Genomic DNA, 24,389 nt, shown 5'->3' on the forward strand with positions numbered 1-24,389 from the left:
GAAACGAGAGGCCCGGGTGAGATGTTGAGTGTTTTTGAGATGGAGGTAGACTGATGTTGCTTATTCTGCGTGTTATGGAGTCATACTGCGTGAGTATATGCAGATGCATGACTGGGACATATTTGAGTGTCGCCTGGGATACGGCGGTGTGCAAAGAGCCAAGAGATGGGGTATGCGTAAGTGGTATGCAGATGTGTTGCTTTTTGACAAGGGCCAAGAGGCAAGTACGTGATTCTAGTTGCTCTACGAGAATAACGATATTATCTATCAGACTGAAAGCCTCCATACGTCTCGCTCTAACCCGCCTAGTAGGGAATTCCATTAGTGATAAGTTGGAACCGATCATACGTTCCGGTCGAATAACTCCCCCTACTCTTCTCAATCAAGCCCCTCATGTAATCAGCCGCCTCCCTCTCGCTCTTATCCAACCCAAAGCGATCGCGGAAGTTCTTCATACTCTCGGGTTTGAAGCATGGCAGTCCACTATCCAACATGACCTGTACGACGTGGCAAAGATGCTCGCAATGCTGTCTGCTAGCGAGGAAAGCCTTGACAGTGAGTTCCTCGAACCAGCGGTAAGCCTGCGATTGGTACGGGTTTGCTGCATTTTTGCCAGACATGACGGCAATCATCTCGGCTGTGAGCTTGAAGGGCGCGCGTTCGAATTTGATGCCGCCGGGTGCGATGTCGAAGCAGAAACCAAAGTCGATGTGGATGATGTGACCGGCGTCGTCGATCATGATGTTGCCGTTGTGTCGGTCCTTGAACTGCAGGAGGAAACTGATCACGGAGTAGGCGGCCATGGATTTCACAAAGTTGGAGCGCGCTTCCTGATAGCGGATCGAGTCTTCGTTGCCGTAGCGTGACACGAAGTAGTCGTCAAGTCTGTTGACGGCTTCACGACCGAGCATGTCTCGTGATATGGAGTTGGGGAGTACATCAATGACTCCGCAACCCGGTGCGGTTGCTGTGACACGGTAGGGGAAGACCCAGACGTCAAGACCGACGGTATTGAAAATTCCGCGGAAAGCAGCAATCATCTGTAGTGCAAGCACATCTTGACGGCAGTCGTCTCCGACTTTGAAGATCGCAGAGAGCCATGTTTCGTAGCTGTTGTCCCGCTGACGCGCAATGTCGCGGTTGTCGTCTTCCTGATCTTCCAGATCTTGGTCATCGGGTCTCGTCTTTCTGATACGGAATGTAGCCATGAAAGGTGTTTTTGCGTGACTCTGTAGCGGCTTGCCGGACTTGCGATCAATACCAATGACTTGACCATCGGGGTTAGAAGGCAGGTAAACACCGACTTCCACTTGAATTTTGCGAAGTTCTTCTTCAATCTTCTGCTTCTTGACCTCTTTGGGTTCATGCAGCACGGAGCGCAGGGTACCCGAGATGCCTGTGACCTCGTTGAAGAAAGCAAACTCGCGCTCGTAGAAGGCATGGTCTTCCTTAGAGAAACTAGACTCCAAGCTACCCATGACCTTGTCAAGCGTGGGCTTAACGGGATCAGGTACCTCGGATGCTTCATCTTTGTACGCATTTGCCTTCATGTTCCAGATGATTTGGTGAGCGAATAGCTGCGAGAACTTGGCCGTCTCGATGATGTACCGCTCGACGTAGCCCAGGACGTCGTATCGAAGGGTTTGTACAATCTGATATACGTAGAAGAACATGACGTCAACCGAGTGGCTCTCCAATGCTCTCATCGCATACTGGATAATGAAAGGATGGTTGCCATAAGCCGGAAGGAAGTACGTGACGGCCGTGATAGGGTTAACAGGCTTCCAGTAGAGCATATACTTAAGCTGGAATGACACATCGCTCGGTAAGAGATTGCCTAGAAGGATCTCTAGAGCATCAGGCTCATCCAAAACCTTGTGTGGGAAGTTCAGCACCTGCCATCGAACCTCGTTGTTGAGGCGCTGCGACTGGAAGCGCTTGAGGAGGTGTACAGCAATGGCAGGATTCTCCGTCCAAGCGGTCTTTAGATGAGCAGACACGGCAGTCTAGTTACGTTAGCTCCTATCGATTCATGTATACAGATGACTTACATCAGGAAGTGTATTGTTGTGGCGCCCAGAAGTAAAGTGGTGCTTCTTGCCGTAATCGAGTGGGAACAACCACACCATGAGACGGGTCTGCTCATTCGAGAGCAGCAAGGAGAGGAGATCTTGCTTTGCCTTCAGTTTCGTGCCAATCTCAGTAACAGTTGTGACCTTTCCGATAAGGTCAAGCTGCGCTTGCACGTCTGCAAGGACATGTGTTTCAGCCTTGATCTGTAGGCGGTTGCCTCCAAAGGACCATTGCGGGGCTTTCGCAAACCACGCCAGAGCAGCAGTCAGTATGCGATCCGTCAGGCGCCATTTAATGGTCGCCGACAATGTGGTACAGTGACGTGCAATGCGCAATCCAAGCAGAACGATATGGAAGTACGACTCGCGAGCAAGGGGCTGCGAGCAACCACCACTCATGGCATCGAGCGTGATGTGCATTAGCCGAACGTAAACACGCTCCACGTCCGCTCTGCTCAACCTCGAGGCACTGAAGTGGCTAGATAAGAACTGCAGTAGGCGGAAGTGCGGAGCGATCAGGTTGTAGATCTGCTGCTGGCGTTTTGAGAGTGCTTCTTTGTCTGTTGCAGCGAATTCTTGCTTTCCGTAGAAGGGATCTTCGTGTCTCAGTGCAGGGCTGAAGATACCACGACGCTTGCGCACCGTATTCTCCCAATTTTCTGCAATGGCGACGAGGATGCGGGATTCCATACGAGGGTTCTCTTTGGCAACGCTCGTCCACAGTGATATACCCAGCTTGATGGACTGCTTCGAGAACACGGCGAAGGGAATTCCGACTAGATGCTGAACGATAGGCGACTGGTCCGTCTTCACCCTGCATAGAAGCGCAGCCGCTCTCCGCAATATATCGCGAAGCTCAGCAATTGTCACATGCTTGTGATTGAGGGTGCGGTTCTCCAAGTCCACTAGAAGATTCGTCGCTTCGTGTAAGCTTCGTGAGAGGTATGTCGACTTCCGTCCAGAAGCCGGTGTACCCTGAAGCCATTCCTCTTCTTGATCAGCAACGCCCTCGAGGAATTTGTATTCCTGTCTCGTGGTGTATTGAGTGATGAAGTCCGACGCAGTGTTGATGTTAATGCCCTGGCGTTCAATAGCACCAAGGCGCTGATCAGTTGACGGAATGACGGACCCCATCTCCAACGCAAAAGATCGTCCGAGCGATATATGACCAAAAGTCATTTCATCATCGAATTCGGACAGATACGACTGAAGAAGCCCTTTGACATCGAGTGGAGCAATGTCGAGCGCTCCCTTCACCCAAGCGATTGCACGCTTGTGTAACGCCTCGAGAGTCGCTCGTCGGAAAGCGTAGTCATCAGACAGCTCAACCACTATGTTGGACCGCTTTGATGTAAAGGTCGACTTCCAGGTATAATCATCAGTCTCGCCTTCAAGGCAACTGTACCACATCATCGAAAGGAGCTCTAAGAGGGCAAATAGCGCACTCTTTTGACATAGCGTGGATGGCACTTCGCGGATGATGATATCTGCACAGGTAGCTGCCGCTTGCTGAACGCGGGCAATACGATGACAGCAGGCAGAAAATATCGTCGCTAGCTGGCGTGCAAGGTACGGGGTGGAGAACGTGTGGGATTGACCCGACAGCGTCTTCGCCAGATAGGTCCGAACGGCCGTTGTTGCAATGGCAGCCATGCAATTACCCACTGCGCCAGTTCGCAGCTTTGGATCAAGAAAGTACGCAAGCGCCTTGGTGCAATCCCCAGCACTTGCGCGTAAATCTTCAACCAGATATGCAGTGCTCAGGAAGACTGCTTCCTGATAACTCAAGGACTTGGTGTCGGGCTCACATGACGGAAGCAGTTTCCCAAGCCTCTTCTTCTGCTCGACTGTATGTTCAGGCGACTTACCGCGACGCAACACTGTGTTGAGTTCGATGTCACTTTCCGAAAGGAAGGGCCGCTCCTCTGCGATAAGGGGCTTGCTGAACCGTGCAAGAGTGCGCAACTCTTCCCTGTGTTGTTTTCCAAGATCGGACAGCAGATCGAAGCCGTGGACAACGATATTGAACCAAGCATCACGCTGGAGCCCAATGATGGAATCATCCAGCTCGGAGAACTCCGCTCGTTCCGCATTCCGTTCAAGCAAAAGAGCGAGAGGCTTGAGTATCTGCGCAATCTCTTGAGCTGCAAGCTCAGTATCTCTCAGATGGCGATGCGAAGTCTCCTGGGCATCTCCCTTGCTGACGATGGTGTCTAGCAAATGTGTAAGATAAATTTCGAAGGTAGGCTCATCGGCAGAAATCTCCCTGGAGAGGTTGAGACGCGCAGCCATGACAGCTTCGAGTGTAGCCACATCGTCCGAAACCAGTGCATCATGCGAGAGTTTAGTGTAAACCTTGAGCAAACTTCTAAACTCTCCAGGCGGACTGTGTACACCCAAGAAAGCCGAATCGGTGATGATCTTCGCATCCACAACTTTTCCAGAACGGCCGACCTTCTGGACAAGCATCGACAGTGCCAATGCCGTGATCTTGGGATCTTTGCAGTTTCTCGCCACAGATACAATAGTCTCTACGACTGTGGTGTGTACATGGTGCGGCTCGTCGACATCACTTGGTGTGAGTGAGATGGTGCTGCCGTTCTGGTTTTGATAAACACCACCTGTACGTGCAGGCTTGCCGTTGCCGTTCAAGGTGGGAGATGAAGATGGGTTGCGGTCAGGTTTGGGAGCGACACTGATGACATTGCCCAAACTGTACAGTGTCGTGATGATGGCATCCTGGGGAAGAAGAGTTAAGACCGCGGCGAGCGACTCAGCTGCGACGGAAGTTGTTCGATGGTCGAAGTTGGCTTGAACAATGACTCGAGGGAGCGAACGACCGAGGCTGGACGCCAGCTGCGGCGATACTTTGGCAAGGATGGCCATGGACTTGAGGACTGTGGAAGCCAATTCATGGTCCGCGCTCTGTGCCGGATCGTTGAGCACATTGTCGAGCCAGGTAGTCAAAACCTCTGCGTCTGTGACATCCGTGTCGTCATCGTAAATGGTACAGCAAAGATACGTGACAAGTACCTTGGCCTTGACAGAGGAGGCTTGTTGCTGCTGCCAAGCAGATCCAACCCGTTGTAGATAGTCCATATCATTCTCCAGACGTTCCATCTCTTCACCTGCAATCTTGGCCAGCCCCTCAGCCAGCGAGTTCTCAGCTGAGTCCCTAAGAATCTGGTGGTTCTTCCTGTGGAGCGTGGTCTGCAGGTGATCCAGAATGGACGTCTGCGAAGTGAGGTGGGCACTGGTCCCAACCAGCAGCGAAGCAGAGGCTAACACGACCTTCAGAAAAGAGTCGTGCAGAATCATCGCACCAAGTGGCCGTCCAGTAGCAGCATAGTGCTTCGTGTACCGCCTCCACTCCCTCAACCCGTGCTGGTGGGAGCGCGCATTACGCACAATCGACAGCACAGTTTCGAATGCGATGAGGAAGTTCTCCGTCAAAGCTGCTCGGACGTCTTGAATGAGTTGGAGTCTCTCGTATGCATTCCAGAAGTGGGTGTGCTCAGCAGCAGCACTCAGGAAGCCCAGCAGCGAGAGATTGTGTGTCATGACGCGCGCCAGCTCGCCATCGGCAGCGTAGTCGTCGGCCCCATCGTCGACGAATTGTTCCCCCGAGAGCTCCTCTGCTGCTGCGACCCAGCCGGAGAGGTAAGCACCGAGTGCCGTGGCAGCTTGCGTCCGTAGCTGATCATGCCGGAGGCCGAGCGAGAGGACGGCACACGTGAGGTTGTAGGTAAGAACTTCGTATGGCGCGGGCTCGAAGGCGCGTAGGCTGGGCGAGGGCGCAAGCGTCTGCGCGTGTGATGCGATGAGGTATGGGGAGAGGCGTGTCAGCAGCTTCTGAGCGACGTCAACCGACTCGATATAGGGCGCAGATTTGCATAAGGCGAGGACAGCCTCCAGCTCTTGCAGTTTCATGGAGCTTGTCGCCGGGCATCTTTTGAACAACCTCGCAAAGTCGGAATGGGTGGCATCTACCGACGGCGACTGCGCGGACAGACGGGCAAGCTTCTCGAGCGCATTGCTTCGGATGGTGCGTCTATAGCAATACCATGTCAGCTCCTGTATACTTCATTGAGCTTCAGCACTTACGCCATCTTCAAGACGCTTCCTGATGTCTCCGCCGCGCTTTGGTGTAGCGCGGTATAGGAACGCGTGGTTATGAGTTGTCCCTGACCGAGTGACGAAACTACCGCGGACCTCCGAGCTGCCTCCTTCGTGCTGATTGGTCGTAGCTTCCACCACCAACACTTCCCCATCCAGTCGAACAACTCACGAATGAAGACTACGTATACACTGGAGCAGAAAAATGATTCGATTCGATCCGGGGATATGAGTAAAAAGACTCTTCTACACTCCGGTCACATGCCCCAAGAAACCTCCATCAATAAACGCCTTGCCAGATCGCAGAACAGACGTAAAACCCCAAAGGGTCGTCCCAATGCACAAGCACCAAAGTCAACGCCGACACTGAAATGCACCTCAATCGTCTGCTGGTTCAACACGAACCAGCACCTCTTCAAGGAAACCCTCCAAGAAGCCTGCGACCTCTCCACCCATGCCCACCTCTCCTTTCTCGTCCCAGTGATCCAACTCTTCAAATTTGCCCTTTATGTCATTAACTAGGCGAGTGACCTTCTCATGGCATTCTTGCCTTTGCCGTCTGCGCTCAATGAAGCCCTGCGCATCATCCAGCGACCGAGCCGATTCTTGCTTGTTCCTAACGCTAAGATGATAGGCACGACGAGACAGTGCAGCCTCAAGGGCTGGTATCACCACACCGCTGAGTGCTGTGATCTCGACGGGCGCCGTTGGAGAACCTTGCGTTTGAACGAGGCTAGGATGGTTCGACGTCGGCTTGGGTCTACCAAAGGAGCCGCGCGACATGGGCGAAGGCTTGGTGACGTGTGGTGGAGGGGGAGGGGGTGATTGGGCGACTTGTTGCTGTCTTGGTTGTGACTGCCAATTTGACGACATTGGACTGCCAAATGGGTCGTTCGACGATGACGATGAGTCAGGTCGAGATGCAGAACTTGGGCTGAAAGATGTGAACGACTGTTGTGTTGGCGGAAGTGGCTTCTGCCCTGCTAGAGACGGTAGTCCTTGCTGACCAACGAGCGGTGGTAGAGGCTTCTGAACTTGCGCCGGGGTCGGTGCTTGTTGTTGTACCCGAATAGGACTTTGTAACGGCTTCGGTGCTTGGCTTTGCGAAGTGCTTTGACCAGGGCTTGCAGACTGTCCACGAAATGGCGGTATTTCGGGTATAGTCATCTGCGGTAGAACCGAAACGCGGCTTGGAGTTGGAACACGCTGTTGTGGTGTGAGTTCCACACTCCTCATTTCTGCAGCAATCTCCCGTTGTACGAAGTCGTCATAAGTGTGCTGTAGTGGTGTTTGTCGCCTAGGTTGTTGCGGGACCTGTGGCTTTGTTGGTGTGACTAGCCCTCTGTTGGGTGGAGGCTGGAAAAGGCCAGGCACAGGGGACTTTCGTGGAAGCTCTAGGGCTGGTTGGGGGAATGAAGGAGCTGATCTTTTCTCTGGTGATGCTGGCAGCGGTATCCGAGCAGCGGTCCTCACAGAGCCAGGTGAGCCTTGTGTTTGCAATGGTGCTAAGCGTTTAGTCGGCGAAGGTGGTTGTCGGAGGGTGTCGTCGTTCTCATCGCCGTAGCCACCACTGTTCTGTGTAACAGGCTTGCGTTGTGGCGAAGGGTTCCTCGCATTGGCACCCGCATCGTTCATTGGGGCGAGCGCCGGTCCCCGGCCACCTCCTGTTGGCCGCACAGTTCCAAAATCCCAAAGGTCTTCATTGACAGGCTCCTTCCTCTTCACGGGAGTGGCTTCATCTTCTGACTCGGCTGCTTCTTTCGGATATCTGACCTTCCAGTCCTGATATCTCGAGATGAGCTCTTGCAGACGGGCGGGCTTACCAGCCTTTCGGATGAAGTTTGTCTGCAGAAGCTGCTTTGCACTCGGACGCTCCTTGGGGTCTTTTCTCAGGCAGAGTTCGACAAACTCTTTGAAAGCGGGTGAGAAGTTGCCCTGCAGTGTTGGTGGTGGATTTTTTGGAATGAGGAAGAGGACCTTCATCGGGTGGATGTCGGCATATGGAGGCTCGCCGTTTGCCAGTTCCAGCGCGGTAATACCCAGAGACCAGATATCAGCCTTGCCGTCGTAGCCAGATTGCTTAATCACCTCGGGGGCCATCCAAAAGGGCGTTCCAACAAATGTGTTCTTCTTCGTCATGGTCGCCGATAGTTGTCCAGAGACGCCAAAATCAGCGAGCTTGACTTGGCCATTTGCGCTGACCAAGATGTTCGCCGCTATTGTTACATTAGTCTTCTCTCGCATACAGCCGGCCCAGCAGGCGTACCTTTGATGTCCCTATGCAGCTTGTGGTCGTCGTGGAGATATGTCAAACCCATCAACAGTTCCTTCAGTATGACTGCAATCTCAGCCTCTGCTATCTGGCCTGGCTTCATCAAATCTGCGCAACTACCGCCTGAGCAGAACTCCATGACAATCCACAGGTCGGAGCCGGCCAGAAAGGAGCCGTAGTACTTTGTGACGTATGGCGAGTTCATGCCAGAGAGGATCATGATCTCACCCATAATGTCGTCAACCTCGTCTTCGGCATTCTCGACGTCGATGACCTTGATAGCGACGGTGTGGCCTGTCCGTCGGTCAAGGCCCTTGTAGACCTTGCCAAAGCTACCGCCGCCGATGCATTCCTGCTTGGTGTAGAGGGTGTTCGGATCGACCGACTCGTTCGCGCCTAGTTCGGCCATGTGCGCAACCTTGCACCAGGGGCGTCGAGGGCTGTGTGTTGAAACGGATTGGTTATAGAGCAAGAATGCGATTAAGACGAGCGGATTGAGGATATGCGCATGCGCGGTGCCCGGGGTAAAGCGAAGGACTCGGTTCGACAGCGACGGGGGCGGTCGGTGAGCGGATCGAGCAGACTGGTGGCCGGATCTGGTGAAGAAAGGCGTCAGTCAGTGTCAAGGCAAGAGACGCAGGCCGTGGCAGTCGACCACCAAACAAGGCGATGTCGTCTGCACCTACCAAAGAGCGGTTGCTTCGTAAACACCCAATTGCGAGGGCAACAGCGAATGGCGGGGGCCGCAGCGGAGCGAGAACAGGTGGGCAGCTGCGCGAATCGGGAGGCAGGTGTAGTCGAGCCAGAAACCCCAGATACGTCGAGATTGGGTTGTTGTATGGGCCGCCCGAGCGAGAGTTGGCCTGTTTACTGTCCCGCTCGCGCTCTGTTGTCATAGAGGGACATGCATGTCCGGCGCGTCAACGTGCAGGGATGCGTCGCGTTCGACTAATGAGCTCCAAACCAAAAGCAAAAGATCCGTATAATGACAACCATCGGCATCGCATCAAATGCACCCAAGCACTTCTCAGCTATGGTCCTACCATCTTTACCAATGAGTCGCGTCACACAAACTTCTCGAGGGCTTCTAATGTGGTTGCGCGGGGTCGTCTGCTACTATGCGTCTCATCGCCTGTCGGACAGACTAACATGATTGGAGTACCATCAACAGCCTCAAGTTTCGCCATCTTCCCGTTCCAAACCTAGTCTTGCTCACAACGGAAACTCACTTGCACTGCAGGCCCAATCAACATGTTGAAGTAAATACATGTGACGTCATTGTAAATATAATCCTAGTAAATGGTATACGATCAACTGCTCCGCGGCCACACTACAATGGAAGAAAGCGTGTCCTGTCCATCTCCGCACTCACAAACTGGGTATCCATATATCTCGGCCGTTAGGAAGCCATAAATCGTATCAGCCATGGTTCCCAAGTCGTAAAGAATAACAAACGCCGCAAACAGACCCCAACGCGAATGCAAATGTTCCAACAAACCCCCTATTACCTTAGAAACGTCTGCGTATCCTCTCTGCAAGCGCTACATCCTCCTCGCTCTCTTCTTCCACAGGTGCTGGTGTTCTCCGTTCGCGTGCACGGTGTGCTTTCCTTCTCCGGTTGTTGCTGACGTTGCTGGCCGAGTCATCTGGTCCGACCTCGCTCCTCAGATCATCGATTCCTTCGTCAGGGTCGCGCATGTTGGCTGGCGTATCAGACCTGACTTCAATGCCACCCATGCCAGCACCTCTACGCTGCTGCGCCACCATAGACAAACCTGCAGCTCGCTCTCGCAGACGACGGCGCACAGTCTCGGCTTGGTTGTGGAGCTGTTCAAATGCGTCCTCCATAGCCTCCATACCAAGATAGATCTCGCGCTCGATTTCGGCAAGCACGGCAATCTCGGTCTCTTCATCGATCTGCACAGGGGCTCCGCCGGGCGGACGGACAGACCCAGGGCGGGCAGATCCCGGTCGAGAGTACGGACTTGGGCTGAAGCTGCCGTACCGGTTCGGTGGTACTGGTGATGCAAATCGTTGTGGTCCATCGCCGGGTCGGACCTGTCCTGCTCTTGAGCCTGATCGGGGAGGTGTTGTGTTCATATCAGGTAGGTCATCGACGCCTGACCAAAGGAAGCCGTCGAAGCGTCCAGAGACAAGAATCTCCCATTCGTGTTTGGTCACAGCTGCCAACGTAGCAAGCATGTTGTGCATGTCTGGATGGCGGATGAGATACATGACTACCAGCTGGTCGCGCGGTGGAGTGTAGAGTCGATATAGACGCTGTAGCGCCAAACCGGCTTTTGCCAAGTACGGCGGCGTCCCACTGTCCGGCTTTTGTGTGCGAGGATTTGGGAGCTTGTCCAATCCCCATAAGAGTGCATAGAAGAGTGGTCGTTGTGGCTGTTCCAATCGGGTGAGCATGATAAAAGTCAACGTTTCGTCGTCAGCGTCTTCGGGGACACCGTCTTGTTGGTCTGATAGCCAAGACTGCACGGCAACTTTGGTCTTCTTCGACTGCTTCTCGTAGTGCTCGCGGTATTGCTCAGGTACATCAACGTCAATACGCTGGCATGGTGCTTCAAGATCAGACGATATGCCCAGTCCAGGCTCGGCACCTTGCTCATAGGGTGGCCAAGTCGGCAATTCGCAACGTCCGGACACTAGTTCTAAGATTTCTCCCCAGTTGACACCTGCAGAATCTTCCACAACTGACTGCTCGAAGCACATCATGCACTGGCAATGCTCCGAAGATATGTTGCGAGCAAAGACGTTCTCGAGACGATCGAGAAGACGCCGCGCAACCGAACGATAACCAGTGGCTACCGCCAAAGATCCACTGGTGTCCATGACGGTGTTGTAGCTGTTGAGTACATTCTGCAGAGGCTTGAAGAAAGATCGGACATCGTGGGCTTGTGCTCCAGATAGCCTTGGTGTGGTGTACTGAGAATAGGCAGAGGCTGGAACTCCATCAATAGCCGCTAGTAGACTTCGCGGGATAGCTTTGGCCAGACCGCCATTCTGGAGCAGGTAGTCGACGCGAGGAGCTTCCATCATGGCAGGAGGAGGAGGCGGGGGTGGTGGGGTCATTGGGGACTGAGCATAGCTAGGATCTACCGATTGTGTGCGCGACATGGGGTCTGTCATAACCTCGATCATGGGCGGCCCATCCTTGACAGAAGATACAACAGAGGGAAGAACGGAGTGCTGGGTAGGTGTACGTGGTGATGAATCGACCACAGAAGAAGGCGAGACATCGGAACGCGGGGGTGATTGGCTGCGGCGGTAAGAGTTGCGATCTTGTACGACTGAAGTGGCGTCTGAGTCGAGTGTGTATTCTGAGGGCGCTCTTGTCTTCATCTTGACAGGTGTTGACGTCCTGCTTGGTGTCGACGTTCTGCCCGGGGTCGATGTCCTACCTGGGGGCCGAGCGCTGGATGGACTCACGGTCCTCGTTCTCGTCTCCAATTGTGGAGACTTGGCACGGATGGTGCTAGGCTGCGATCCAGTGGTAGAAGTGAGGTCTGTGCCGTCGAATGTATCCTCGTCTCTGACACTTGAGCGCGACGCGATCCGCGGGCCTGCCGTCGAAGTCATGCGCGTGCCGCTGTCTACGCTTTGGCGGCCCTCCTCCATCTCTCTCGCGATCATGTCGGGGTCCTTCCTTCGCATGCTGTTGGCACTGGCCGTCTTCCTAAGATCTGCGCCTGTGGTCGCAGTGAGCGGAGGACTCGGTGGTGCCCGCGGTGGGGGCGGGGGTGGTGCGCGGTTTGGTGGATGCGGTGCGACTGGCCGCTCGCCGTCCCTGCCTGGCGAGGCCTCGCCATCTGTGGCCTCTGGCGTCGAGGTCGACTTCCTCTTCTCTACACCGTCGCGGGAATAGATGCTCTCTTTGGCGTATGTTTTGGAGTGCGACGGGTAGGGTAAGCTGATGCGCGATGTGTTGTCGGAGCCCAACGAGCCGCGGCGTCCCATCTCGGGCACGACGGCCATCTTGTGCGACTTGGACGTTTGCGACGACGACAAGGTCGAGGTGGATGTCGAGTTGCGCACGCGTTCCGTCGACGGGCGCCTGGGCAGCGGCGGGTTCTCAGCGTCGTCTTCCTTGGAGGCCGACGAGCGGGTTTTGCGGGAGCGGGTGCTCTTATGGCGCTCGCGGTCCCTATCCTTGTCCTTGGAGCGGTGGGTGCTGCGCTCGCGGTCCGGGTCCTTTTTGCTGCGGCGGCGGTGCGAGTTGGACGACGTCTCCATGGTGAAGAGGCGGCGTGGAGCTCGTTGGTGTGACTGTGGGCCGGGACGCTGGACGGGCTTCTGCGGGTGCGATCACCAGCGCGGCTATGGGCAGCTTCAATTGGGCGTCGGGTGCGGGCACTTTGCGCGGGTGCGCCTATCAGGACAGCAGCTCGCCATCCATCTACACAAATCAGGGCAGGGTGCGGTGAGGGGTTTACTGTCTTGGGTGCGTTGTAGGGGGAGTTTTGGGTTGTAGTACTCTGACGTGTAGCAGCCAAGTGGGCCGGGCTCGGGACTGGGCGCAGTGTTGACTGCGGGCTATCCTTAGCACCTGTCTAGCCCGAAGGGTCTTCCTTACCCACCTGGGCACCCTCACCCATGGATCACCACTGCTGCAACACCATGGCAACGACTGCCTGTGGGAACTGGTTCATGCACGGCATCGCTGTGGCATGCGATGCAGCAACCACAGCAACCGCCTTATTCTTCGACTTTGTCCATTGTGCTACCCGCACTGCCAGGAACATGCTGGGCGCGTGGCTTCACACGCTTTGCTGGCGTGGCAGGTCACGTCACTTCTCCAAGATCTGCAAGTCATGACCGTCACGGGGGACCTTCTAGCAAAGAAACATTGACATGGTGGTAACTAGTCTAATATACAGGTGTGAAGGGTAGTAACCGCAGAACAGGGTAGGAAAATGCCAAACATCGCGAGTAATCTTAGCATGGGGTATCATTGTAACATGCTCGTCGTGATCCTTGACGTATGTTGATCCATGTAGAAGCCCGAAATCTCTCTGTTGCTCAATCTTGGGTTTTGTACTCCATAGAACGCCTCCGTTATCCAAGCACAAAAAGCAGTGCAAGCCTCACCACAGCGACAACATGCAGCAGCAACGTCACCATTCACGCTATTGAGCCTGTTGGTGGGCTTGCGTGTTGTTGACATGCTGCTGAGCCAACTGGGCCCGGAGCGTGGTGATCTCGTTCTGCAGCGTGGCGATCTTGTCGTTGTGTTCCTTTTCCATTCTCGCCATGCGAGACTCTATATCGCGAACGTACTGCCACACATCGACCTGGCTGCCCATGACTTCGCGCATGCTACCGCCACTTCCACCGTGGCTTGACATGCTGCCCGGCTGCGAGCTGCTACCAGGAGCGGCCATGGTCTGGTGTTGCAGCATACTGGGGCCATTGCTTTTGCCGCCTTGAGAACCCTGCTTAGGGGGCATAGGACTGAGCCCAGGGAGAGATGGCAGGTGAGGCCCGCTGCTTGTGCTGGGTGGAGCTAAGCCAACAGGAGGTGTCCCCCGCCCGCGAGTGTAGTTTGACTGCTGATGCAAGTGATGCGACAGACTGGGGGATCGCGAGCCCGGGAGACCATTTTCTGGCGCCCCCAGGCGATGCTGTTCCTGCTGGCCTGGCGACAACGGCCTGGGACTCTCCGTCATGCCACCTTGGGCGAAGACATTGGACTGCGTATTTGCGTTCTGAATCGACGAGATGCTAGTGGGAGCTGCTTTGGGCGAGACGTTAGTCGGCTGCGCAGAGGACCCTGGGTAATAAGGGCGCAAGTTGTTCTGGCTGCTCGAGCTTCGATTCGCAGCAATAGGCGGATATGTGCTGGAATGGTGAGAATACGAACCTTGGGTAGAATTCCCAGTGTTTTGTCGCTTGCGTGCCGGCTCACTGACTCGCCGACTACCGTCTTCGTCTTCGTCGCCCTCACCATCAGGCTCACCAGTGTAGATGACACCGTCCATACCCTCGTCGCCTTTGTCTCCGAGATCGTCATCCATGCCGAAGCTAGAGCGGCGGCCCGCACAGCCACCCTGACCCTTATTGTGTCGCGCAAGCGCATCGCCACGTGCGAACCTGCGGCCACATTTGTAGCACGTGTGCGGACGCTCGCCAGTGTGGAGTTTCGTATGACGTTTCAGATCATGCAAACGACGGAAACGCGCCTGGCACGTGGGACATTCATAAGGCTTTTCTTGACTGTGGGTTAGTAGGTGGCTCTTGAGGTTATGGTGGCGAGTGAAATCGGTAGAGCAGTATGGGCACTTGTGGCGCTTGGTGGAGGGCGATTTGGGCGTATTCTGGCCGTATCCAGGCAGGCTCATCTGGCGAGCCGGGGCACGTGGATCCGGCTCCGGGGGCAAAGGCCCAGGAAACGTAAAGGCGCGATTGCCTGGGTTGTCTCCGGGATTCGGTGCGATGAGCTGGTGGTGCTGCTGTGGTTGCTGCTGGTGCGCGCCTTCCCGGCCTGGATTGCCGGTGGCAGCACCTTCCGCAGTAGAAGCACCCGGCGCGTTCGGCGCGTCACCATCGCCAAAACTCGAGAGGCTGACGGGGCTCGTTTGCATGCTGTCGCCCGTGACGTTGATCTGGTCGGGAATGATGAGCGGCTTCGTCGTCTTGTCAGCCTTGTTGCTTATCGGCGCCGACTGCTGCGGAGCGTCTGAAGGGTGGCTCATGGACTGGACAGTGCCGTTCAGACTTTGCAGCGCGGCGACAGCGGGATTAGGGCTCGTCTGCCTCGCGGACTGTTCGCGGAAGCGGCGCTCATCAGCGATGGCGGCGGCTCCAGTGAGCGGCTGAGGCGAGAGTCGAGGCGACAAGCCGCCGGGGGACTTTGTGAGATGGGTGCCAAAGGTCGCTCCGCCGTTGGCATTGCGCGCGGCAGAACCTGGGGTATTAGGCCCATTGTGGGTGGTGAATGGGCCGGTAGGCGTCGGCGTGATTGCTCGCGTCGAGGCAGCCATGGTGTGGAGCGGCGAGACGGTTCAATGAGCGTATCTTTGAGATGGGTCAGCATGGCTTCTTTCTTTCCAATGATAGTATGCGCGTCACCCGTCTCGACTGTCCAGACGGAGTGGGTGCGCATGCATGGGTCGGCTAACCTTTGGGTGGATGCAGCCTCTGGTGAGGGCGCAGATGGCCGTCGTCTACCAACACTCCAGATAGACTTGGGCCGTGGAAAGCGCCAGCTTCGCAATTGACAGACGTTAGATTGCTCGCATGTGCCCTCGGTCGCAAATTGCGGCTCGGGCCAACCAAGGCGATCTGCTGGCTATTTTCCGAGCAGACGAGTAGCACGGGACGCGCAAGCACGGCGGCTGCGCGAGGAAGGCAGGTGAAGAGGCGCTGCTCGAGGAAGCCGATAAATGAGGCGTGGCCGTGGAGGAGGGGTCTTCAGTCGGCACGATGTGCGACGTGCAGGCGGACGTGGGAGCAGAATCGCGATCCTGGACGTGGTGCAACTAAGCGGTCGCAGGGTCGTAGGGTGCAGGTCGTCTGGTAGTCAAGGTGCCGATGACGAGGGCCCGTTGGGGACTCTTGTGGCTGATGATGGTTCCAGTCCGGGCTAAGTAAGCAGGCTGGCGTGCGGGCGTGCGTGCGCTCAAAGACGGCGACGCTGGCAGACAGTCACGGGACTTGGATGCGGCGGCGCTTCAGTCTCGAGCGGCTGCCGTGCAATGGAGCGCGCGATGGGTGCAGACACTTGGAGGAGACGAGCAGACAGTCCGGCGATGGGACTTGGGACTTCGGCAGCAGACAAGAGGCAGCCTCAGCGCAGCGCGGCGGCTTCAACGGAACAACGCAAGCCTTTTGGGGCTGTGTATCGCCGCGGCCAACCACGCTGCGCTGCAACGACCCACCGCCAAACATCCAAGACGTGCCTCTCCAAACAACTGCGTCGCAACACGAGACACGTCGACGCCACACGCCCCGCGAGACGAGGCTCGCCCTCCCTCCCATCCCTCCAGGAAGATTCTGCCATGGCGACTCCGCGGCGGCGCGCCCACCTGAGCTGAGCCTGCCAATGCTCTCAGCCTGTGTCGGGCTAGACGCGACGAGCAGCATTGAGCCGGTGTGGTGGCGCAGCCCATCCTGCTCGTGCCTGCCTCGACCGCGCGCTGCTTCCCCAAGCCTACCCGTTCTTGCCGATACACCAAACCAGCCGGGTGTTGCTCCAACGAGACGCCTCGCCGCCAGCGCCCGCCGATCCATGCCCTACAGGCTGAAGTCGTCTGCCAGCCTAGACTGCTGCGCTCGACTTTGTTGCCGTCCTACCAACGGCGCCCCTCTGTTCAGCCACCGTGACATGCGTCATTTCTCACCAGACCTTGTTTGCCATGTGCGCCGCGCCTTATTTGCTCGGTACGACCACCATGGGTCCACGCATCGAAGACCGCGTCTTGATCGATCGTCAGGTACGTCCGGCTTGGGTACCCGCCCGCAGCGCAAAACAGGTTATCGCATCCAACTTCACCGTTGACGCCCATGGTCGTTGCCAGTCCTTGATGCGATTCGGCCTCGATGTAGACAAGCCGGGATGGCCCACACCTGTCAAAAAGCAACACTTGTCACTACGCCACAGCCGCCACACGATGATCTCGCCACACTTTACATTGCGAGCAACACCCGTCGACGAGATTCGCCGGATCGCCCTTACCATGTACCTTCCTCTTTTGTATGATCGACTTTGATTCCCGCCACCTGTACAGCACATGGAAAAGCTAGGATATTGCCATCGCTGGTCCATCATTGGGCCAAACCACTTCACTCTACAGCATTACATGCTGATCGTGAACGTCAAATTCAGAACGAGAGCCAGAGGTCATGCCAAGTATATACCGTTGCCTCACAACATATGGAGCTTTTGGATCCCTATTACGGACGGGGACTGCCTGCAATAGTCCACCAAGAATGCCATTATAGGTAGATTCGGACTATTGCTAAATCACGTGTCCGAAGTAAGCCTTAGGCTTTAGTATTTCTTAACTATAAAAACTTAAAAAAATCTTAACTTAATAACTAAAGTACACTATTATAGTTATATACTACTCTAATACTTAAAAGAAATAGAATTATAAAATCTTTATACTTATACGTTAATTCTTCTATATTTATTTCTATTTACGCACTCTAAAATAGCTACTATAACTACTCTTACTTTTATCTCTTAATAAGTAGGCTTAATATTATAAGTATACTTTAGTTACCTAGTATATACTACTTAACTTATTAGTAACTTCTATATTAAGTAGAAGTTTACTAACTTTATTATACTTTTTATAGCTACTTATAATTATTTTAATATAAATAACTTATAAGTAACTATCTACTTTATAGTAATAGCTAATTTTATTTATAGTAATATAAGCCTTAGTACTAATATTAAATTTTTTATATAAAGTAAATATAATACTTTTAGATAACTTTATAAGAGAGTTCTTACTTAGACTACTACTACTAGTAATAATAACTTTTTTATTAATATTAAAAGCTAAAGCTAAAAAGAGTTTAAGATATAAGTAAGATATATTTTATTTAAGGTTTAGAGATAATAAGAGAAATTAGATTAGTAGACTAGTAATTAATAAGCCTATAGGCATGCTCTAACGTTTTCTGCAGCGTAACATTAGGCACTATTGCTAAAACATGCAGCCTCGTAGACCGACTGCTAAGGAGCATGAGGAAGCTGTATCGGCTAAGTAGAAAGAGTCTGACTGATGGCTCTAGCAGCTGTCAGGATGAGCAACAAGGGATTTCCATGAAGACGATGTCGAGTGGTTGAAGGATCCGTCGTATCAAGTATGCAGGACACCTGCCAGTGGTACTGCTGAGAACCAGAGCTCCTCCCGAGTCTTTACCAAGAGTGAGAGCCACCTTCTTCGCCAACGGCAAAGGGTATTTGATAAATTGTGTAACTTAGAGATTTCAAAGCCGTCAGCAGTCTGGTAACGGCGAACCATCTGGCTTTTGGGCCAACACTGTATGTGATACATTTCGAAAATGGGCTTGGCTTTAGTCTCGACTACGATCTGATTGTTACACTGACCCATTGGCGGCTAAGCCATAGAATTGGGAAAGGGCTTAGCGCAAATACCGGAAGGTTGTGTAGCCGAGAGTGAACTAACTCATCTTGACCTCAGACGGGCCGTACGAAAGGGATCGATCTTGGTGTTGCACCACGCTTTACCAATCGTGGCCCACGAGCAGATCCTCACTAAGGACGATCACCCTTGGTATTCTCGTTCCGGCTTACGTGAACATATTCGAGCTGTGGGGGAAGGCTGTGCAGCCTCGCTCTTCAAATGTCTCAAGTAGGTGGAAGATGGAGCTAGGAGCCATGTATTCGCATTCCTCTCATCGATCAAGCGATAGTTGCTCGTTCGAGTTAATTACTAAGTTTGAAACGAGAACATTCCAAACCACAATCAAATCGTTGATCGTGGTACAATACCAGACACGTCCGGAGCATCCGCTGCACGCTGCTGCTGGGCAAAACCCGTTTGTAACGCTCCGCATTGGCAAAGAACTCGTCAATGGCCCTGTCGTCATAATCAAGCCGACGAAAGCTCCGCTCTAGTCAAGTTGCGGAGACGACTGCAGGGTAATCGAATCGGTCCGCAATCCTTCGAGCTGTATTTCCCAAAGACTACAGCCCTGCGAACTAGTCCTACGAAAGTTGTATAGTCTAACGCAGCAGACTTTCTTCCTGTCCGCTCACGTTATTCGTGAGCACATTCCATGCTTTCTTAAACGAGGCGACATTTCTTGGTAAGTCGCATGTTCACCTAAAATCTTTATTGTTTCGCAGATAACCACACACTCTGCCATCGAGTTCTGCATGCGTTGGGACAATATGCGCAGGATGAAGATCGCAAGCTGCATCAAACAAACGCGCAACCGAAACTATACTTGAACTTCGCTTCCTCTTCAAGGAGCGTTCAAGAGTAACAATATATGGTGTATGATATTGTAGAGCGGTCAATACATCCTTGGGCCACCCGTGGCTGGCAGGATCTGACGAATGAGGTGCAGGTACGCGGTTTGAGCTTACCCGAACAGGTCTAGAGAGCTTTGCGCCGACCGCATCTCTGGTTTACAGCACCCATGGACTACTACTGCTTGCCCCATCTCTAATTTCGCTCCCCCGGTTTCCAGATTGCTGACCGACGGGATGAAGTCTTCGCTGTTCTTGCAACTCTGTCGTTGTTCTCACGATGCCCCACTCTAACATGACTCATTGACACATACCTTCTGTCCCAAGGTTGATTTCAAGGCACATCTCGTATATCAAGCAGGCCCGTACAGTACGGTCAACAACCTTCTTGTCTCACTGGCTGTCCCCGCGAAAAGGATTACCGGTGAGCCTCTAGATCAAGAGCTGGAATGTAATGTCAAGAGGGTAGCCTAATGATACATGCGCTATTTGTACAAGCCCACCCGATAGAGCGTTATTGACACCTCAGCCCAACGACAAGGCTGCAACGGCTCGGTCATCCCGCGTCCGCTTTGATGCATGCAGTTACTGTGTAGAACGGACTCTCACCTCACCTGAAAATTGCGTAATACTACACACAGGTACACGGATAGCAGTCACCAATAGCGTTTACTGGAGCGTGCCGACGAGTGAGCCTCAGAGTAATTGGTGTTTCTTGCCGCTGTGAGTCTCAATTCTATAATTACAACACACGAACTGAACGTTTAAAGCTCCATTATAAGTGGCGGGCCGAGAAAATGCAAGATGACAAGCGTCAAAACTGGTTAGCTTTGCGCAGCTACTCACCGAACATCATGAGCGACCCTCTTCGGTGCTTTTCGAAACTTCAGCCGCGCCCTTTTGCACATGAACCCTTCATATCAGCGTCATCATTTTAATGAAAGACTCCACTGCTTCGAGGCCACCACTTCTCATCGGCTTGGCTTGAGTTCGCTGGTGCGGTGGATCATTCAATGCGCTCCTTCATTAAGCATTAAGTCTTGCGGCTGAGAGACGGATCCCTCAAAATCACGTAACAATAGAAATGCTGACTATGAAACGACCTAACAGATGGAAATGAGGTTCCACTACTATAATTCTACGTCCATACGCTACTTCCCAGCAACAAGCACGTCTCCAGCCGGCCCATCATCCTCTACAAGACACCCGTCTTGACCATATGTAACAACTGCGAGTCGCAACCACTCCAACGCAAAATTTCCGTCAATACTGTCTCTACCGCTCCAGCAACTATCTCAGGAAGGCACCTCGCCAGACTCCCCAATCCTACTGCGACTCCATCCCTAGAAGCATGTCTCAAGGCCAACAATCCAGCCCCAACCAGTCCACCCCGAAAAGCGAATCCGTCGTAACTGGCGACGATTCTCCAGAAGCCGGACCAAACGACTGGTCCGACATCAAAGACCCCAACGAAAGACGCAAGATACAGAACAAACTCGCCCAAAGAAGATTTCGTTCGTAGCACCAAGTGCAATAGCTATTCGGTCTACTCTAACACGAACCAGGCGACAAAGTAAAAGAGCAGAAAGAGGAGACGGAGCGAGACGTTGAGAACCGGCGACAAGCTGGAAGCGCATATGCATCGCCTGAACCAGAGAACATTGATGCAAGACAGACGCTATCGGGTCTGCCGTGGGGTGGCATCTCTATGAGACATATTGTTGAGACGGGGAAGAATAAGGAACAGAATTCACAGCGCAACTCTCGTGAGAGTTCGACACATGATGGCGCGTCTTGTACTGGTTGAGGGAACCCTTGACTAATGCGTGGAGCGAGATATAGTATGCATATGTGGTGCTGGTAACTATGTAGGTACTAATGCATATTCATTAAAATCTTGTGCTATACTGTGTTACGTTCGTACTGCTCGTGAAAAGGCTTCTCTACTATCATACATTCTCATGTCCTGCATGGTACATCCCTCCATTAAACTTGTATCTCCTTCGTAAGATTGCGTCGTGAACTGTACGAAGATCAAGCAATTGCATCAACCCTCTCTCTATCCTTGGCCATCTGCTTGGCGGCGCGCTGAAGCTCTTTCCGGAGTTTTCCCTTTGTGCTCTCCATACCCTGGAAGACATCCTCGTAGTCGGTATCGTGTCGCTTGATCAGGGTGCTCAGTACATGCTCGCCATCCTGCGCGTACATCTCAGCGATGTCGTCTACACTAGTCTCGTTGCCGACAATGTGCTGCATAACCCGCTTGGAAGTCCTTATCATCAGTTCATGAAGATCGCGCTGGTGCGGCTGCAGACTCGCCTCCCAGTCCATCTCTTCTGCTTGCGATGTTGGTAGAGGTGGGTCCGTCAATGGCTCGCGTACAGCAGAGGTTGAGCTATGGCTACTAGAAGAGCCTAGGTGTGGCGGGGAGGATTGGAGATGGATTGGCGAAGCGTCGAAGAAGTCATTGTCAGCTTCCTGATTGTCTTCACCGCCACCGATCAGAGTATCGTCCTCGTGATACGCCTGCTCGATAGGCCCGCCATCGTTCAATTGCCGGATCCCTTCGTTGAGTTGTGGCGGTTGGTCCACGATCTGCCGAGTCTCTTCGAGCAAGTTCCTTGTACTTTCAGTGGCTTCTTGGTCGGCCTGAACAGTTGGCTGGGCAGTATCGATGAACCGCGAGTTGAAAAGCAAGGTGGGTACAGTCGTCTCGTTTCCTGCCGCATCTTTGGGTATCTTCGATGTTGTTGTCTTCTCTTTGGACAGCGCTGTGGGCTTTGAATGTGTGCCAGCATGTTCGGTATGTCTCTTTGTGTTGTCTTTTTGTTGCACTCCTCCTTGATCTCTCGAGTCTTGTGTCTGATGACCTATTGTGCCCGTATTAGGGCTCGCAACCTTGGGATTTGGGTGCGCCTTGTTCGTATCTCCTTCTGTAAGAGTCGCCTCTTTCCCACCCGAATGCGTCTTTTTTAGGAATGGTCGACTCGCTGCAATTGAAGGTAAGGCTTTAGTTGCGCTAGAACCGGCGATTGGCAAAGGCCGCTGGTTTGAAACGTCAATGTCAGGGGCTGTGTCCTCGTTCAATGAACCTTCTCCAGTCAGTCGGCGTATGAACGATGTGGCCTTCTTCCCAGCAGATCTTCGGCCAAAGGGGTCGCTTTTCGCGGTCTGCCAATCTCCTGTCTTCTTCTCCGAGGCTATATCTTCACAATCAGCGTGACCAGAGATCGCTGTTGATTCTGCGTTTGGTGACGCGGGGGTAGGTTTGCTGTTGCTGGAGAGCATTGCGGCCTCGACAGCAATCGCATGATGCCACTCATCATTCTCTTCGGCCTCATCAGCCACAGGCGGTGACGATGCCATGTAGTGCAAAGCATCATCTCCAGAACATCTCCGTGCTTCCACAGGGGTTTGGGGCCGCACTGGTACTCCCACAGGCTTTCTACTCGATTTGGTAGGAGTTGACGGTGTTTGAGCGACTCTTGCAGGTAATGTTGGCTTCTTGAACGGGCTCTCGGAGATCTTGGCAGGTCTTTGGAGACCCAGAAGTCCTCCGATCAAGGTATGTCGTGACGAAGGGACGGATGATGGAGGGTTTGATGGTTTCGCCAGCGGAAAAGTTTTCGCCTGTTGTTTTGCGCCGGTCACAGTCGACTTCGGACCTTTGTTCGGCTCCTTACGAGATCTCTTTCTCGGGTTATCATCGGTCATGGGATCTGGTGTTGCTTTGCGTTTGGGGTTTGTCCTTGTTTTCGGCCTCGTCTGACTTGGTACAAAATCTTCGTCGTCGTCTGCTCCATTCTTGTTACGCAATGTGCGTGCCTTAGTCTTAGTCTTGACTGGCTCCTTGCCGGAGGCAGCCTTTGAGCTTCGTGAATTTCTTCGGGGAGATGAAGCAACACCCGATGTGTCCGAAGAAGTATTGCGGACATTTCTCTTGCTTTCTATAAGCACATCGAGAGCTTCGTCTTCCGAGTTGGGCTTTTTGAAGATATTTTGTTTGGTGGCCTTAGATACACGGGGTAGCTTTCCCTTGCCGTACGTGCGTTTTGATGTCGACGACAAATGCTGTGGCTGGAGTTGCAGAGCTGTCGCATCGCTACTGTCTGCGGTAAATTTCTTGGAAGTTACGCGCTCTGTCCGAAGCGTCTGGGAGCCACTTCGAAGCGATCTTCTTGCGTTTGACTTTCGGATCGAAGGTGAGCTCGCATCGATAGGCAAGTTTCGAGATACTTTCGAATGAGGCTCACGTTCTTTCTGATCGGCTTTGATGCAACTTTCCCACTCTATTGCGTCGCCCGAATGCTTGAACATTAGCGATAGATCAGTCGCAATGCGTTGCGTGGAATTAAGACGGTAGCTCCAGGGTTCAGATGTGAGTGTCATGACGAGATCCCATGGCTCGTGCTCTGTACGCTGAGCCTGTGAGTTGTGTAGTTTCGACGGTTCTGATCGCGTGTTCAGAATGTGCTCGACTGGTATGTCTACAAACTGGCAGTCTTTCAGGTGCTCATCGGGCGCAATGATGGTCAGCACTCCAGCCTCAATGAGCGCGACAGGAAACGTAGCGCTTGACTCCCGCCATTTGAACCCATCCGTGGCGAATAGTGAGACTAGGTACATGACAGAGGGCTCGCTGGTTGGTCTCGCAAGTGCAAGGTCGCTCAGAATGTCGAGAAAGCCCTGGAACTTCTGCATCCATTCGGCATCGGCCTCGAGCGGAAAATTCGGCGCGCTTTGTCCGACTTTTCCCGTGGACCAGAACCTGCTGTACTCGATCCCTTGTTCCAGTGCCTGCCGTATGATAATACCAGCAATGATTTTGATCTGCTCCTGTTCGGTTTCGCTTAGGATGATGGCTCCCAGATTGCGTAGACGCTTAGTCGATGCCCCAATGTGTGTGGCCACCGCTGGCATTTCCAGCATGCCTGCGAGCGCGATGCCGATCCATCGCCGCCGG

The 24,389-nt window shown here is 53.5% G+C and overlaps 5 protein-coding genes across 5 annotated transcripts; all 5 read right to left on the reverse strand.

The window, feature by feature from the left end:
* Nucleotides 1-305: 305 nt before the first annotated feature.
* Nucleotides 306-6,002, reverse strand: J4E87_005479 (uncharacterized protein; the record flags this gene model as incomplete). The annotated part of the gene is made up of 2 exons (XM_049377092.1): nucleotides 306-2,006; nucleotides 2,052-6,002. 2 exons carry the CDS (start codon nucleotides 6,000-6,002, stop codon nucleotides 306-308), a joined length of 5,652 nt encoding a protein of 1,883 aa, XP_049233317.1.
* Nucleotides 6,003-6,566: 564 nt separating this feature from the next.
* Nucleotides 6,567-8,869, reverse strand: J4E87_005480 (uncharacterized protein; the record flags this gene model as incomplete). The annotated part of the gene is made up of 2 exons (XM_049377093.1): nucleotides 6,567-8,404; nucleotides 8,455-8,869. The coding sequence occupies 2 exons, from the start codon at nucleotides 8,867-8,869 to the stop codon at nucleotides 6,567-6,569; spliced, it is 2,253 nt and encodes a 750-aa protein (XP_049233318.1).
* Nucleotides 8,870-9,969: 1,100 nt separating this feature from the next.
* On the reverse strand, nucleotides 9,970-12,708 carry J4E87_005481 (uncharacterized protein; the record flags this gene model as incomplete). The annotated part of the gene is made up of 1 exon (XM_049377094.1): nucleotides 9,970-12,708. The coding sequence occupies one exon, from the start codon at nucleotides 12,706-12,708 to the stop codon at nucleotides 9,970-9,972; it is 2,739 nt and encodes a 912-aa protein (XP_049233319.1).
* Nucleotides 12,709-13,601: 893 nt separating this feature from the next.
* J4E87_005482 (uncharacterized protein) lies at nucleotides 13,602-15,455 on the reverse strand (the record flags this gene model as incomplete). The annotated part of the gene is made up of 1 exon (XM_049377095.1): nucleotides 13,602-15,455. The coding sequence occupies one exon, from the start codon at nucleotides 15,453-15,455 to the stop codon at nucleotides 13,602-13,604; it is 1,854 nt and encodes a 617-aa protein (XP_049233320.1).
* Nucleotides 15,456-21,460: 6,005 nt separating this feature from the next.
* On the reverse strand, nucleotides 21,461-24,346 carry J4E87_005483 (uncharacterized protein; the record flags this gene model as incomplete). The annotated part of the gene is made up of 2 exons (XM_049377096.1): nucleotides 21,461-24,307; nucleotides 24,338-24,346. 2 exons carry the CDS (start codon nucleotides 24,344-24,346, stop codon nucleotides 21,461-21,463), a joined length of 2,856 nt encoding a protein of 951 aa, XP_049233321.1.
* Between the last annotated feature and the right edge of the window lie 43 nt (nucleotides 24,347-24,389).

Source organism: Alternaria ethzedia (assembly GCF_023757985.1).
Source record: "Alternaria ethzedia strain BMP 0044 chromosome Unknown scaffold_11, whole genome shotgun sequence".
Classification (NCBI taxonomy): Eukaryota; Fungi; Ascomycota; class Dothideomycetes; order Pleosporales; family Pleosporaceae; genus Alternaria; species Alternaria ethzedia.